Source organism: Phascolarctos cinereus, unplaced genomic scaffold (genome assembly GCF_003287225.1).
Source record: "Phascolarctos cinereus isolate Bilbo 61053 unplaced genomic scaffold, phaCin_HiC Scaffold_9;HRSCAF=440, whole genome shotgun sequence".
Taxonomy (NCBI): domain Eukaryota; kingdom Metazoa; phylum Chordata; class Mammalia; order Diprotodontia; family Phascolarctidae; genus Phascolarctos; species Phascolarctos cinereus.
The window spans coordinates 31,780,003-31,797,666 of record NW_027556402.1 but is presented as its reverse complement, the minus strand read 5'-3'; the positions used below and the strand labels follow the sequence as shown (position 1 = coordinate 31,797,666).

Genomic DNA, 17,664 nt, shown 5'->3' with positions numbered 1-17,664 from the left:
AGTATCACCAACCCAAACACCAGACTGAGGAGTGATGAAGATGAATAAAATATGTTGCACAGTTTTTTTGTTTGTTTGTGTCAAATAAAACCTAAAATTAACTATCTGGAGGGAACAATCACAAACCACCAAAAAACCTGAGCCTAGAATCACGGGTTCTTACCTTTTGTGTGTGTGTCACAGAGCTCTTTTGTCAGGTTGGTGAAACCCATGAACCCCTTCTCAGAATAATATTTTTTAAAAATATAAAATACATGTGATTACAAGGAAAATCAATTGTATTATAATACAGTTATCAAAGTATTTTAAGATAAAGTTCAAGGTCCCCCAGCTTAAGAACCCCCAATGTCAACAACAATTTTGAATGGTGAATCTGACTTTAAAAACAGAAAAATATTAATTTATTGGAATGAATGATAGTGGTTTCAATATTATAGGTAAATATGAAAAAAAATGTTTAAAAACAAGGCATTAAAAAAGGCTGAAAATATTAAGGATTTCATCAACCCTGTCTTGAGCAAACCAATTAAAACTTATCCATCCAAATCTATTAAAGTTTTCAAAGCTTCCTAAATCTCAATCTATTAAGCCAAGTGTATTACTGTTCTCTCCAATGCAAAAATACTGTCAACACTATGGCTGTGCCAAGATGATTTCAAAACAATTAAATTAAAATCAGCAAGCATTTATTAACTACCTGATAGTGTGGCCAGGCCCTGTGGTAGATGCTGGAAATACGATGGCAAAACGAGATATTCCCTGCCCTCAAGAATCTTATATTGTAGCAGGGGAAATAGCATGGATGTGGATAAGTCAATGTAAAATAAACAATATACAGGGGGTGGAGGGTGTATGGCATGAAGCATTGATAGCTGGGAAAACCAAGAGAGGTCTTAAGGAAGGGTAAGCTGGCTCCTGAGTTCAAGTGTTTTGAAGGAGAAAAGGGATTGCAAAAAGTTAAGAAAATCATCCCTGGCATGAGGTCATTTTGCATAAAAGCAATGTAGATAGATAGATAGATAGATGATAGATAGGCATATCTATATCTGTGTATATGGCAAATAGAAAGTAATGGGGAAAGAAGATCTCTAACAACTGAGTGAGTCAGGAAAGAAGGTGGTTGAGCTCCTGAGCTTTGAAGGGAGGTAGGGATTACAAGAGAACAAAGTGAGGAGGAAAAACATTTCAGGCTTTGGGAGCCACCCAGAGACAGGAAGGAAGGAAAGAAACAAATGTTTATCACATGGCTCCCATGTGCCAGGCACTGTGGTAAGGGTTTAACGAACACTATCGCATTTGATCCTCACCACAACCCAGAGAGGTAGGTACTATTATTATCCCCATTTTATAGGTGAGCTACCCAGGGTCACCCACCTCTGAGGCCAGATTTGAACTCAGGTTTTCCTGACTCCAGATCTAGTGCTCCATCCAATCTGTCCCCTAAATGCCTCTAGAACACTCTGTCTCTAGGAAATGAAATGGTTCCCGTCAGTGTGATACCAGCAGTGCCTCCCAGATTCCCTGCCACAGAGGCCGAACTATGGTTTTCCCCAAAAATGTGATAACTGTGAAAGTTGGTCGGTCTGGGGGATGTAGACTTGACTTCTAGACACAGCCTGTGGTTGACTCAGTACAAAACATTCCAGCGTGTGAAGAGTCACTCACAGCTTTGACACACGATGTGGACTGGTTTGTACCACTGTGACAAACATAGGGGTGGGGGGCGCTGTGCCCAAATCAACCAATGCTGCATCTTCGCCGAATAACCTTTCCATTCTAGGGTTGTTTGTGTTCAGTAAATCTTAGAAGGTCTTGGATTGTCTCATTTTGTTCCAGTCCTGAAGCTGAACCATGGGAATGGGCTACTCAGCTCAGAACAACTGGATATTGATTAGGGTAATTAATTAGTAGTCAAAGAAAGTCATATGGAGGCCTCTGGACTTGAGATAGACCTTTGAGATAGAATTTAGAAAGCAAGAGGAGGGAAGGCTTTCATTTCACTATGAGCAAAGGTGAAAGGTTTGTCATGGGGTGGAAGGTGCAGTTACAAGGCTAGAGTAGTTAGTGTAGGGTTTGTAGAGGTTACTGAGTTGGAACACTACAGAATTATAAGTTTATTTTACAGGTATCGGTTTCTTCATCTATAAAATGAGGAAATTCTATAAAAAAAATAGCAAAAAGGAAATAGCAAAAGTCAATCCAATGTAGAGCTTTGGCTGGCATTCAATTTCCTGAGGCTGAAATACAGGACGATACATCTGTAAGGAGGGGTGGGAGAAGGGGACTGGTCAACGAGGGCCTGATCTGCTCCTGTCCAGCTCTAACTCTGATATTCCGTGATCACGTATTAAATGTCTAACTACACTGTGTTAGGCACCGTATAGAAAGGCTATAAACAGCATTCTTACCTGCTAGAAGCTCAGTCTAAACGAAATAACACTGATTTGGACAGGCTTGCAGAGATTATTATTTTTATTATTTTGGTCCTGACCTGGGTGTGGGGAACACCCAGTAAGGAAACCCCCTCTACCAATGCAGATCCACAGCTGTTCTGCAACTGATGAGCCTAATTCCCAGGGGCACTGCCTGGTGAAGAGACTTGCCAAGGGTCATACAGCAAGTGTGGGTCACAGGCAAGGCGGAGCTCAAATCTCCCTGACTCTGTGGCCAGTTCTCTAACCGATATCAAGAAACAGAAACTTTTAAGTCAATGAGAACATCACTCACATCTCAGAGTGGATGTGATCCAGTAAAATTGGATGCAAAATATATTTCTAGATTGGAAATAGTTTGGGGATGATGTCTGTCCCCATTCAAAAGCATATTTGTGTAGTAGGATAGAAGAAGTTCCAATAGATCAGACTTTCAGGATCAATAGCAGATCTGCCAGCATTCAAATAGGATACGGGAAAGTACTATCCTCCAGGCCTCAAAATATGGCTTTGATCTGTTCAGAAAATTTGATCAGCCTTTTACCATGGCTTATGAACTATATATGTTCCGTTTGTCTTTACAAATGCACACACTGCTTTTGAACAATGTTAGTGTTACAGTGTACAGTGTTCTACAAGCATATAACTAAATTGATTAAAGGAATTCCCCCACAAAGTATGCAAACCTTGTGACATCTGGAATGTATACAGAAAGATTATAAGAAAGTATACACATTAATGCAGGTGTGGGAAACATACAACAGCTACAAATGTGCTCACAATATCTCACGATTCATTAGTAATCACATTTTCAACTTTAGCTTAATTTTGGCCTGTTAAAATTATAAATGTTTGCCATATGTTTGACTACAAACAGAACTGCCAATCAACTCTTTTCCTTTGCCTGGAAAAATGCAAAATTTAAAAGGCTCTTCTCTTTAATCAGTTGACAAATACACTTACTATGTGCGGGGCTCTGGGCTTGGCTATAGTTACAGGAGTAATCAGCAGATCTGGGATTTGAACCCAAATCCTGACTATAAATCCAGCATGACTTCTGTTATATGGTGTTGACTTGAAGGACTCAGTTAAGTGCTTAGAAATACAAAGGAAGACAGAAGTGGTCTCTTCCACAAAGGAACTTTCATAGGAATGGGGGAGGCCACATTTAAATAAATGGGTACATACAAGACACAAAGAGAGCAGGTGAAAGGCAACCTTGGAGGAAATATTTCTAGCTGTGGGGAGGACTGGAAAGGCCCTGTGCAGTAGGTGGAATTGGAGCTGAGTCTTGAAGGGATCCAGAGATTGTAAAAGCTAAAGGTCAGGTGGGAGTGTTCCAGCCATGATGGGGGGAAGGAGAAGGGGGACAGATGGGGTAGGGGCGGCCAATTCAAAGGCTCTGAGATAGGAGCCAGCAACTGTAGGCGGGAGAGTGTTGCTGAATCATAGACTGTGTGGTCATGAGGAAAATGTAAGGAGACTGGAAAGGTAGGAAGAGGCTGCCAGATTGTGAACAACTTTAAATATCAACACAAATGACTTCATATTTGATCCTGGAGGTAACAGAAAAAACTGAGTGGGGGCAGGGGAGGGGTAATATGGTCCTACTTAACACTTCAGGAAAATAAACATGGGTAGTTGATTGGGGTGGGGAGAGATGAAGGCAGGAAAACCAATTGGAAGTCTCTTAATGGAGGTGATCAGGGCCGGAACTAGGGCATAAAAATATACATGCTAGGAAACACACATACACATGTATATATGTATATACATATCTATTTACACATACACACATATGTATAGGTGTATATGTGTATTTTACTGGTTTCTTTTTCCCATAAAATCAAATTATTTCCAGCCTAATTTTCTTATGGAATATTCCAGTTAAAATTCCAGACTCCACAAAAGGATTGTAAAGGAATCTAGAGGTTATCTAATCCAGACCACTCATTTTATAGCTGAAGAAATCCAGGTGCAGACAGGTTATGCAACCAATGCATGATCACGCAGCAAGTCAGGGACAGAGCTGGGGCTAGGAGCCAAACTCCTATTCTCTTTTCACCACATTATAGTGCTGTTTGTTCTTCCCATTTTCCAAATTGCTTAAGAGATTTTTGTGGCCAAACTAGGAAGGAATTGCATATAGAGTTGATTTTAGACAAACTGGCCAATTTGCTAAGATTTACACCATTTGCCTTAAATTCATTTTATGATAAGAACAATTCCTATCTGTACAGCATGTCAAGTTTACAAAGCATATACCTCACAACAATCTTGTGAAGCAGGTAGTGTGTGATGGTTCCCATCTTGCAGATGAGGAAAACCAAGGCTCCTTAAAATCAAATGACTTGTTCATAGTCATATAACTAATAAGCCTCAGTGCTCAGACTCAACACGGGTCTTTTTTGCTTCGAGTCTGAGGTTCTTCCCAGCATGCCACCCTGATTTTTTGGGATCACAGCATCATAGTTGAAAACGAACCCTAGAGATAATCTGGTCCAAGAGTTTCTATGACTTGTTTAAGAACACACAGGTAGTGAGTGGCACAGTGTTCTAGCATGGACTACTGGATTTCATAAAATAGTCAAAAATAAGAAGGCACATTTTGGAATGAAGAAACAGCTTAAACTCTACCTTCAATTTAACAAATGTTTCTTGAGTACTTATTATGTGCAAATTGCAATGATCCCCATCAACTAGGGAATGGCTGTGATGTATGGTTGTGATGGAATACTACTGTGCTATAAGAAATGATGAACTCAGTGATGTTAGAAAGGCATGGAAAGACTTGCACAAAATAATGAAGAGTGAAGTGAGCAGAGCCAAGAGAATGTTGTATACACTAACAGCAATATTGTTTTAAGAATAACTTTGCAGTTTCATGTTCAATATACTGTTATAGAAATGTTTTTTGTTTTGTGAATTGACAAGAAAACAAATTTAAAAAAAAAAAAAGAAAGAGCATGGGATAAAGGCAGAAGAGATAGGTTCAAATTCTCCCTCCAATAGGTTACAGAATTATTTGACCCTGAGCAAAACCTTTAACCTTTCTAAGCCTCAGTTTCTTCATTTATAAAATGGGGGGAATAATACCCATACACCTAAGTCCTAGGCTCAAATGAGATAATACAGGTAGAGAGCTTTGCAAGCCTGCTATGTAAGTGATGCTGCTGGCACTTTGCTAGATACAGTGGAGGGGAAAAAGCGCAGAACACAATCCTTGCTTTTAAAATTTTACAAGGTAGATGAGATTTACCAATGTCTTAGAGGCTAAGTGACATAGCGGATAAAGGGCTAGACTTGAGGTCAAGAAGACCTGAGTTCAAATCCTTACTAATACACACTGAGAAGAGGTGGGATTTTATGATTTATATGCTTCTAAATTGTCAATCAGGAGAATTTTAATTTTTCTTTTGTATCTATGGTGTGTGTAAAAGGTGTCTGAGAGAAAGTAGAAACAGGAATTGCCAGGAATTTGCAAGTGACATGTAAACAAAAGGGGAGAGTATAGGTAGGTAAATTAAAAAAAAAAGTATAGGTAGGAGAAGTTGTTTGCCTTTATTCTATGAGGAAAACAATAGATGAAAAATGGAACAGGCTTATTAGCCTTGTTGTAACAATTTTCACAGACTAAGGCCATCTGGCTGTGTGATCTGACACTACTGAGGCCAGGCTTCTCCCCAACCTGGACCTCCCCAATCCATGCCCCAGTCCCTGAGCTTTGTAATTCCTGCCCTTTAGCTGATGCTAGTCCACAGATCAGATTCAACGATGCTTCACATCGCAGCCAGGCCATTTTGCCATTTACCAGGCCACATAATGGGGAGAGTATAGATACATCCCTCTCATTCCCCTTCTCATTCTAAGTACAGTCATCCGTTCAGCAATACCATTAGTTTTCTGTCAATGGATTGCCCAAGGGATCAATCCGTTATCCCTGTAGTCTCCAAAGCATAGCTCCCTTCCCTCACTGCCAAATCCTCTATATACAGAATGTCCCAAAGTCTTAGTGCAGTTTTAAATTTTTTGTCAGTGATGACTTGTACACAATAATTGGCTTAAAACACAGTATCCAGGAAATGTATGATCAGAAATGGAGGTGGGTCAGACACATAATGAAAGTGGTCAGCCAAGTGTGGAACTGGTAAACCATAATATTAAAATACCTGTAGGAAAGACTTCAGTATGTAGTACAGATAATTTATGGGCAATTTATGGGAAGGCATGGACAATAGTTTCACAGAAGGAGGAGTAGACGAGTTGTGATTGAAACTAGTGGAAGATGTGACCACATTGATGTGATCACAGATGCATGAAAATGGAGGTATATAGCTGCTGTGTGAAGTATCAAAAAAAAAAATTCGAATGTCAAACAGGGATCAAGTGTTTGAAGATGGGAGTAATTTTCATACAAAGGTCTTTTGTGAAGCATGGAAAACTGGAAAAGAAATAACTATAAAAAGCTCACCGAGGGGATGATCTAATCTACTTTGATTCTAATTCTTGGAAGGATTAGAAAATTTTGTTTTTAATATACTTTCCAGAATTCTCTTTCCACACTTGTCATTAAGAAGGTGTTTACAGAAGATCTTCAGCTAAGATAGAACACAGATTGTTTGAGGCTTCAGCTGTTCCTACTGTTTATTTCTTTCCCCTGGACTGTCCACTGAGGACATCAAATTTAGTTGGTTACTGTGGAAATGTTGATGGTGCAAACAGAGATTATCATGGTGAACAAATTCATAAGGACCCTTTTTCTCCAAGCAATTTAACACTCTCTACCAACCTCACAAACCAATACTTCTCTACCACTCACACTCCCAGGAGAGAAGGATAATAGCTGTTAGCAAAACATGCTAAACTCTGAGCTAAGAGTTTGAATCAGAAGGTAAACAATCTCTTAAGCTTGGAAGACTTCAAAAGGAATTTTATATAAGCAAAATTTAATTATCTGTGCTAGGACCCTTCAAGGCAACTCAGACATATATTCTCACTCTTATAAAAACTGTTATAAGACCTTTAACGACTAAAAATTGTCAAGATATTGTTAAATCCATGTCTGAAGTCAAGAACTTCAAAGAAAACCAGGATCCTTGGTGCCAACCAAGGAGCATTTTTTGGATCAAAGGCAAGCATCCCTACTCATTGCTGCTGGGGTTCTTTCATTTTTTACAACACGGCTGACAAAGTTCATCGTTGTCAAGTGATTCATGCTGGGCCAGCCAGTTCCAACTTTGTCACCCCTTGAATGATCTAGGATTGAGGGGTGGCAGCCACTGGTAAGAAGATGGACCCAGAAATATAAGCCTATGAACAATTCCATTCAGAATTGGCATGTGAGCGAAAAGAGTTAAATTAGGTGGTAACTTTACCAAAAAGTTTAGGCATCATGATGAGACCCCATCTGGAAAGACCTGGCAGCAGGAAGACCTGCCATGTTCCTCCTTTTCCTGAGCTGCTTGACTGCTTCTACACCTTGAATGAGATGGGAGTCAGCAACTATTGAGATGGAGAATGTGCATGCTTTATCATCTGCCCTGAGACTGTTTGCTAACATCCTCTAGGCCTTACCATTTGCCTTCCTCTTAAGTCCTATGATTCCTTGGCACTATTCATTTTACCTATTTATATAATTAAGGACCCCTGGGCCTTGCTATCTCTCTTATTTCTGCCTCCTTAGGAATTCTGGGTGTTTCTGTTTACACTGCCTTTAAACTTTTTTTTTAAATATGTTGTCTTTTGGAATTTGAGTGCGAGCTTCTAGAGGGAAGGGACTGTTTCATTTGTTCTGTTTGTATCACCAGAACTTGGCACGGGGACTGGCACATAATAAATGCTTAAGGAATACTTTTTTATTAATTTATTCATTAGTAAAACATGCATTTTAAATGAACTCTAAAAATCTGGCTCCTGTAATTAGTTCTGTGAAAGACCAACACACATATGGGTATGTGTGTGTGTGTGTGTGTGTGTGTGTGTGTGTGTGTACATATGCATAAAAAGGTATACAACCATACATGTATGTGTGTATGTGTGTGTGTTGGTCCTTCACAGCAGACTTAATCATAGATAATGGGGCCATATTTTTTGACTCATATGCTCATATAAGAAAACATATATATTAAATTCATGTATGTTTGTACAAGAAAATATGAAAATAAAATCAGATCTACTCTAAAGAAAAATGAATCTGAGTGTATATATCTGTGTGCATGTCTGTATACATATACATATACGCATATACATAATACGTAATCATGAACTCAGAGATAGGTGCCCCTATCATCCCCATATTATAGGTGAGGGAGGGTGAGAGAGGATATTGTGTATATTTTCCTAATGAGGAAAACTACTATTCTGGACTTCATTCTAATCAACCAAGAACTGGTGTGTGAAGCGGAAGAAATGGGAATATAAGACCAAAGGGATCAGAGATTATACCAGCTAAGGAATGGAATCTTGGGCATACATATTGTTCTAGATATTAGAAACTTAGATTTTTTTTTTTAAGTAAATAATTAAGTGGCACAGTGGATAGAGCACAGAACCTGGAGTCAAGAAGACCTGAGTTCAAATCCTGCCTTAGACACTTACTAGCTGTATGGCCCTGGGCAAGTAACTTAACCTCTGTCTGCTTGGGTTCCTCATCTGTAAAAGAATAATAATAGTATCTACCTCTTAGGACTATTGTCAAGATTGAATGAGGTGTCTTAATGAACTATATAAATGCTAGCGCTGATGATGATCATGATGACGATGATGACGATGATAATGATAGAAACTCACAGAAGGTTGCATGAGCTAAATTCCAGCACCACAACCAGAAATAACTGACTAGGTAGAAAAATAAATCAACATGGCTAGAGAGAGAGTTCTGGGGTTGTTTCCGTGATCAGGAAGGCAGAACAGTTGTTGCTAATAGCTCGAACAAGGGCTCATTTTTACTTTGCAGCTATGTAGAAAAATGTCAAACAAAGAAACCAAAAAAAAAAAAAGCCAAAAAAACCCACCAAGCCTGAAAATGCGAGACTAGTGCTGAATACGTGTTGTGTTTGGACTGTGCATTTTGGAAGGAGGAAAAAAAAACAATTAAGACCTTTTTACCAGTAGGTCAACATAGTGCTCAGAATTCTTGTGAACTAGATGGTTTTCCTTGTGTATTTGTATTTTTTTTATCGACAACCACAACTAAAGCAACACGTGTATGTTAAGTGCCTCTTGTGTCAGAAACTGCTGGGATCCGAAGCCAAAAACTTAACAAAAAGAGCATTACCAGGATAGGTAAACACAAAGTGTGTGCAAGGTTAATACAAAACAATTTTGGGTGGTGTGGTGGGAGATGAATGGGGGAGAGGGACAGTGGCAATAACAGCTGGAGAGATGAGGAGAGGCCTCAGGTAGAAGGTGATGATATTTGAGGGGTATTTAGAAGGAAACTCAGAATTCTATGCTCACAACAAGAATGAAGACAGTAGGTGGAATGTGATGTATGAGGAAGGGCAAATGGGCAGATCTGGCTGGAAGGTAGTTAGTGAAATCATTGCATTATGGTAATGAGGGAAATAAAGGCCTGGAAAGACAGGCTGCAGCCAGATTGTGAAGGGGACAAAAGCCAAAAAACAAAGGGATTTGCATTTTGTTATAGAGGCACTAGGGACCACTGGAACCTTGTGAACAGAGGAAGGGCATGGTCAGACGGCACTTCAGGAATATTTCATTTTTGTCAGCTACAGAGAGGATATTGGGACACTTGAAGTAGGGAAACTGATAAAGAAGGTTTACAATAGGCCACATGAGAAGTGGTAAAGACTGGAATCAATGTATTGGCTGTGGCATCACCGAGAAGGGACTGCATGCAAGACCTGAAGGTAGATGAGATTAAATTTGGTGCCTGGACGTGGGGGTTTAGGGACAGTGAAGGATTTAGGATGTCTCCAAGGTTGTAAACCAGAAGGACGTGCAAGTCGGGAAAGGGGAAAAGGTTGGAAATGTGAAAGATAATTTTTTTGCATGTCTCATTTGGACATGTTGACTTTGAGATGCCTGTAGACCATGTAGTTGGAAGTATCCACTAGCCAGTTGGTGATACAGAGATAAACCAGGGCTGAATATATTAGACATTTGTAGAGAGATTATAATTCAACCAGTGGGAGGTGATAAGATCTTAGAGAAAGAGGGTTACCTCATGCTATTCATATCCCTAGGAAAAGCCTTGGACTGGATTGTAAAATGTTTAGTGGTTATAAACACATAACTGACAGACGATAAGTCACAAAGTCAGTGACGTATGTCTTCATCCTCTACTTTCCAGATCAATATCCTTTACTCAGGGCACAGTGTGAAGAGGACCTGAGTTCACACGTCACCCTTTGACTTTTACTATGTGTGTAACTTTGGGCAAGATACCTAATCTCACCAAAATAAAGTATAAAATCAGGGGGTGGACAAGATGGTCTCCGAGGTCCCTTTGAGCTAGAAATCTATGATCCTATGGTCAGTGGAGAGCCAACTTGGAGCTTACCTTGAACGCTAGATAGCACTATTTGTACTGCCTATCTCACAAGACTTTGGGGAGGAAAGAACTTTGTGAAACTAAGATCCCTAATTAATGTGAGTTCTTATCATATCCTTTTATTCTTTTTTCCTGTTTTTTTTCCTACATGCCTTTTCTTTTTCTCTATCACAGTTATAAAACTTTTTTCCCCCTCAAAGGCACACTGACCCAAGTTAATTCTTTAAAAAAAAAATTCCACAATGGTCCTTTTCCAGTAAGTTTCTATAATTCCTTGCTTTATTCTATAACAACAATCATACTATGAATATTAATAGCTAGAGTTCATAATGCTTTAAGGTTTACAAAGGTCTTTATAAACATCATCTCATTTTATCCTGATACCAACCCTAGGAGGTGTATGTTATTATTATCCTCATTTTACAGATGAGGAAACTGAGGCAGGAAGAAAGGAAATGACTTGCCCAAGGTCACACAGCTAGGAAGAGTTCTGAGGCCAGATTTGAACTCAGATCTTTCTGACTCTAGTCCCAGAGTCTATCCATGGTGTCACAAAGTAAAATTAACTGATAAAGAAATGAGAAGATGAAGCAAGTGTGTTCCAATATCAGTCATCTGGAAACAGCATTAGTCACTTACCGTATTTGATCTGAATTCTGTCTTTCCACATTATCTTCAATTATATTACCATTATTGTCAGTGTGCATATTGCCCTACTGGTTCTTTTTCTTTGCAATCCAGCAGATGAGAGAGGTCTTTGCCTCTTTCTCTGAATTCCTCATTTTCATTGTTTCTTAAGTCACAATAATATTTCAGGACATTCATATGCCATAATTTGTCCAATCATTTCCCAATTGATAGTGACATGTTTAGCCTCCAGCTTCTTGCTGTGACAAATAAGGGTGATCTCAATAGTTGGTATATAAGGGACTTTTCTTTCTGTTATATTAACCCCCTTGGGCATCTGCCTAATCGAGGAATTACTAGGTCAAAGGATATGACAGTTAAGTGATAAAATTCTAAACTGTTTTCCAGAATTGTCAAACCTGCAAACAGTCCTAACAGCAATGTAATGGCGTGCCTCTTTTCCCACTGGCCCTCTGACAATATTTCTATCTTTTATTATCTTTGCCAAATCTGATGGAAATGAGGTGATACCTCAGCATTTTAGTTTTTCTTTGTCTTATTAGCTATTTGTAGAGAACTTTAATGATACTTTGAAGAGCTTTAAAATATTGGGATTGCTAGTTTGAACTTGTTCTTTTGAAAACTACAAATCAAATCATCCACAATATGGCAGGATAGTTATTTTTCTCAAAGTTCTCCAAACCCAAAAATCTCAGAAAAAGCAACTGACTACCAAATACAGAGCACCAAAGCTAAATTCACAAAATAAAAAGACAGAAACATAAATGCCACATTTTTTTTAAACATCTGAAATTACAAGGGAAATATATGCTTAGGTCTGATGCAGCATTTGTACTTCAGGTGTAGGTAGAGGTGTGCTAGTAAATGTTTAACAACCGGCTTTCCAAAGGATAAATGTAAGACACACCTTTAAACTTAATCTGCGTCATCAACATTTTCTCCATCACTAAATGTAGATCAGGGGTGGGGAACCTGTGGTCTTGAGGTCACACATGGCCCTGTAGGTCCTCAAGTGCAGCCCTTTGACTGAATCCAAGCTTCATAAAACAAATCCTCTTAATAAAAGGATTTGTTGTATAAAAGTCAAAAGGCTGCCCCCAAGGTCCTAGAAGGCCACTTGTGGCCTCAAGGCCATAGATTCCCCACCCTGGTCTAGATAATCAATGTGAATGGGGAAAGGAGAGGGAAGAGACAGAGGGAAGCTAGAGATACAAACACACACACACACACACACAGAGTTCACAGGTGATAAGAAATGGAATAATGATTCTTTAATCACTCAACAAGAGTTATGACTGTAATACTCATGCTAAAGAAATTATTCTAAAAAACTGAGAAATTAAATGCCACCAAACTCTTTTTATGAAACAAATGTAGCCCTAATATATGAATCAAAAATAAAGCAAAGGGAAGCTATAGATTAATATCAGTAATAAATGTGAGTGCAAAATTGTTGATAAAATCCAAACAGAAAAGATATATACAATTTGCTATGATTAAGGCAAATATTTACTAGGGATGAAAGGATGGTTCAACATTTGGGCAATAATCTAATTATATTAAAACTCAAAACACCCCAAACCACATTGTTACGTGAATAAATATGGAGGGGAGGGGGAAGTGTCTGACAATGTATTATTCTCATTTATGCTAAAATCCCAACAAAGCAAACCACATTTTTAATAAAACTAAGTCTCTCTCTCTCTCTCTCTCTCTCTCTCTCTCTCTCTCTCTCTCTCTCTCTCTCTCTCTCTCTCTCTCTCACACACACACACACACACACACACACACATAACATAAAGACAGAGATATTTGTATGTAACTGTATACATATACACATACATTATATGTATGCACACACAATAGCTAGCAGTATTTGTAATGGGGAGACTAGAAACTTTTGCAATAAGTAGAAGGGTTCTCCACGGTTCTCTATTTTCCCCACAATTATTTGACTTAGTTCTAGGAATGTAACTGCAATAAGAGAAGAGGAGAAAATAAAGACAGGAACATAATCAAGGAAGAGTCCAAAAAAATCGTCCTTTTCTGTTGCTGATACAACAACTTATTTAGAAAAACTCAGGGAATCTTCCAAGATACTAATTGTGATCATTTATAGTTTTAGCACAGTAACAGGATACAAAATGAATACAAGAAAAATTGTTAGCATTTCTATATAGCAAATCAAAATCCAGGGGGGAAATAGCAAAAAAGGGAAATCCCATTAAAAATAATTGATGAGATGCATAAAATATCTGAGAGTCACGTTTTTCAGATATCTTTAAACTTACATAAATAGAAAATGAAATACCACTCACATTTTGGCTTATCACCTATTTTTGATGAAGGTAGACTGGGTCCTAGTGATTTCTGCTTCTCTTTGTATCTGTTCACCAACAGTCCCTTAAATAAGCCTCTCTATAATTCTACCAGGAATCTAAGTTGAACTCATTAGTCTAGTTAGCAGGTGCCATTTTCTTCCTTTTTTTTTTTTAAAGAAAATTGGATATTTTCTCTCCTCAAGTGCTGCAGAACCTCTCCTGGTTTTTCATGATCAGAGATAATAACAATAATAACTTACCTATTACATATGTTTTGTTATCAAATATATTTAGCTTTCAAAGTTCCTAACATGTTCTCACCAAGCCTACCCTCTAGTACTCTCAATGCCCTGGGCCAGGTAATTTGAGTTCATGTTCTATAGGCCTTGTTTCCCTAGCTTTACTGGAAATATGAAAAAACAATTGTTGAAGATTCTTAAAAATGGCTGTTCCTTATCTGACATTTTCTAACTTAGAGACAGAATGGATTTACTATGCAGCTCCATTTTACAGGTATCTACCACAGTACTTTGAAGAGATAGAAATGATTCGATGCTTGTTGAATGAGTATTCACTGCATGAAGGAATGAACATACATATAGAATTACTTTTTAAACTATTACAGCTACCTTTATACCCAATGTTCACTTTTTATTATTTTTTTTGGTGAGGTAATTGGGGTTGAGTGACTTGCCCAGAGTCACACAGCTAGTGAGAGTCAAGGTTTGGTCTGAGGCAGGATTTGAACTGAGGTCCTCCTGACTTCAGGGTCAGTGCTCTATCCACTGCGCCACTTAGCTGCCCCCCCAATTTTCACTTTTTAAGGCCATTTTGCATAGTAACTCAATAGTTTACTATATAGTGCTCTAGCTAGAAATAGATTCCTAGAGAAATTTCAGTGGCATTTTTTCCCCTATAGAACAAGAAAAACATTTAAAGGCAAAGAATCAAGTTCTGATAGCTCATCCAATATTGGAGCATGGTGGATATCTACCATGAGGTGTGTGTGTGTGTGTGTGTGTGTGTGTGTGTGTGTGTGTATAAAGGCATGTCAACAAATTTGAATTGATTTCAGGGAGGGATAGATGGAGACAGAGACAGACAATAGAGACAGACAGACAGAGAGACAGAGGGAGAAAGAGAGACAGAGAGAGGAGAGAGACAAACAGAGATAGAGAGAGAAAGGGAGAGAGAGAGAGAGAGACAGACAGGCAGACAGATAGACAAACAGAGGGAGAACAAGAGAGACAGAGAGAAGAAGAGAAAGAGAGAGAGAGAGAAAGAGAGAGAGAGAGAGAGAGAGAGAGAGAGAGAGAGAGAGAGAGAGAAGAGAGAGAGAGAGAGAAAGTACTTTATGTGAAACACTGGAGAGACCAGATACAGAACTTCTGAAGCAGTGTTTCAAGAAGGTTCCCTGTCTTGGCATTTTATTGACAATAATCATAAATTAGTAGCTTTAGGGAAAACTTAGTTCTGACAAGGAAAATGAAAGTGTCGTGATGAACAGATCAAAGGCCCTAGTTACCATTTTGGCTGGTGTTTTCTTCACAGCTATTTTGCTATCCTTCACATATTCTTAAAAAAAAAATCTCAAGTCAACTTAGGTTGTTTAATTTTCCATGTATGTCTTATAACCACAGGCAAGCACAGAGTTCACAGCAGTACAGTCTAGGGAAGCATTTCATTTGGTCCTTCCCCTCACCCTAAGGGAAGAATGTTGGTATTAAAGGTATAGGAAATGCAGATAAGCAAATTGAAGCTGAGAGAGGAAGAAGCTAAAGGTCACGTACCTGGAAAGACCTCAGTGGACTAGAATAGATGTTCTCCAAGGATATGCCAGTACAACTGGACAATGCTTACATATGGCTATATTCAGATTTGGATTTCTTTCTTTCTTTCTTTCTTTCTTTTTTTTTCTTTCTTTCTTTCTTTCTTTCTTTCTTTCTTTCTTTCTTTCTTTCTTTCTTTCTTTCTTTCTTTTTCTTTCTTTCTTTCTTTCTTTCTTTCTTTCTTTCTTTTTATGAGGTAGTTGGGGCTAAGTGACTTCCCAGGGTCACAGAGCTAGTAAATATCAAGTGTCTGAGATCGAATTTGAACTCAGGTCCTCTTGAATCCAGGGATGGTGCTCTATCCACTGTTCCACTTAGCTGCCCCTCAGATCCGGATTTCAATGAAATTATTACATGTTAGAAGATGATAGCTATGGACCTTTTTTTTATGTTTTTTAAAACCATAAATCCCAATCCAAATGATGTTTCTCATAAAACATCAGAACTTTCATTGAACATTTTTTGGAGGTTGGCAATATACACAATTTTAGGGGAAAGCCAATTTATTTGAGGTCAGAAGACCTAGGTTTGAGTTTTGACTCCAACACTGGCTATATGACCTTGCATTAACCACTCCCTTCTCAGGCCCTCAGTTTCCACATCTGTAAAAAGCTGGGGTTGAACTAGATAATCCCTAAGAACTCTTTCAGCCTGAAGTCTATGATCCTATATAATTGAATGGTGACAGTCACAATCTAAATTACATAGAATCTTAGTTTCACTGGGCATAACCCATCCACTCATTTACTGATTCATTGAAGTTTTTTTTCTTTTTGTTGCCACTTTAAAAAAATTAATGTAAGTATAAACTCTAATGAGAACTCCCATAATAGAATAGAATAGGCAGACAGGTTTATACATGAACCTGCGCATCTCTATGATATGTAGTAACTTTTTCCTTTTAAGTATCTAATAAATTCAATAACCATCTAATAGATATGATGTTAGAACCTCAAATTTGTATTACCCAGTCCTGGGTAATATAATAAAGATGAAAATAAGTAAAATCAATTAATTAAAATTGATTATTAAACATATACCAAGTTCTTGGTCCATAATGGGTTGTATGCGAAGCATGGGGCAGGAAGCAATATCACATAGGTACACTGATGAACCATGTTAATATAACATATGAAGCATAATATAAAATCTAAAGCTCAATATGAAAAGAATAGTAATAGCTTATAATTAGCATATTTAAATAGCAGATTTGCAAAGTACTTTGTTAACTCACTTGATTCTTACAACAATCCTATAATGTAGATGCTACCACCATCCCATTTTACAGATGAGGAAACTGAGGCTGAGCTTAAGTAACTTTCCTAGGGTTACATAACTAGTAAATTTCAGAGGCAGAATTTGAACTTAGATCTTCCTAACTTAAAATCTTACTCTCTGTCCCCTTCTCTACCTAGAACAAGGACCGAAGCAATGACAAAGGTAGTATATTCACAGTGTTCAAAAAGTATTAGTGTGTTATTTTTTTTTAACTGCATCAAGACCTTTGGGACAGCTTACATTTTATAAACACATACATATGTACGTGTGTGGCTTATTTGTGTGTGGTTCTTTATTCCAATGAAATTACACATCCAGACCTGTGATTTCATTGGTGTCGGGTACTCTGAATGAGAAAAATGGCTCTAACAATTCTGATCAGCAAGGCTGCAGCTTGCAGCCTCTTGACTTGACTAGCACAAGGAAGCATACTTTGTCCCCCGTCACACAGTCGGTAGATGTTAAAGGCAGCACTTGGCCCTATGTCTTCCAGGATCAGATGCCAGCTCTCTATCTGCTACACCATGGTACTTCTCCATTATCCTATATGATGAAGATTAATAAAATGAACATGGAATTCAGAAGATGAGGGTTCTAGCCGTGGGTCTCCCATGTACTGTTTGTGTGACCTTCAGAAAGTC

The 17,664-nt window shown here is 38.3% G+C and overlaps 1 protein-coding gene across 4 annotated transcripts in view; it reads right to left on the bottom strand.

The window, feature by feature from the left end:
* PPP3CA (protein phosphatase 3 catalytic subunit alpha) overlaps positions 1–17,664 on the bottom strand; it is a 386,217-nt gene that overhangs the window by 119,681 nt on the left and 248,872 nt on the right. Inside the window, exon 1 of one of the 4 annotated variants that reach the window (XM_020988296.2) lies at positions 11,587–11,841. The exons of the other annotated variants lie outside the window; for them this stretch is intronic. Coding sequence (XP_020843955.1) covers positions 11,587–11,617 — 31 coding nt within the window. The 5' untranslated portion in view covers positions 11,618–11,841. Of the gene's footprint in view, positions 1–11,586; positions 11,842–17,664 lie in introns of those variants that run through there. 4 annotated transcript variants of the gene reach the window in all.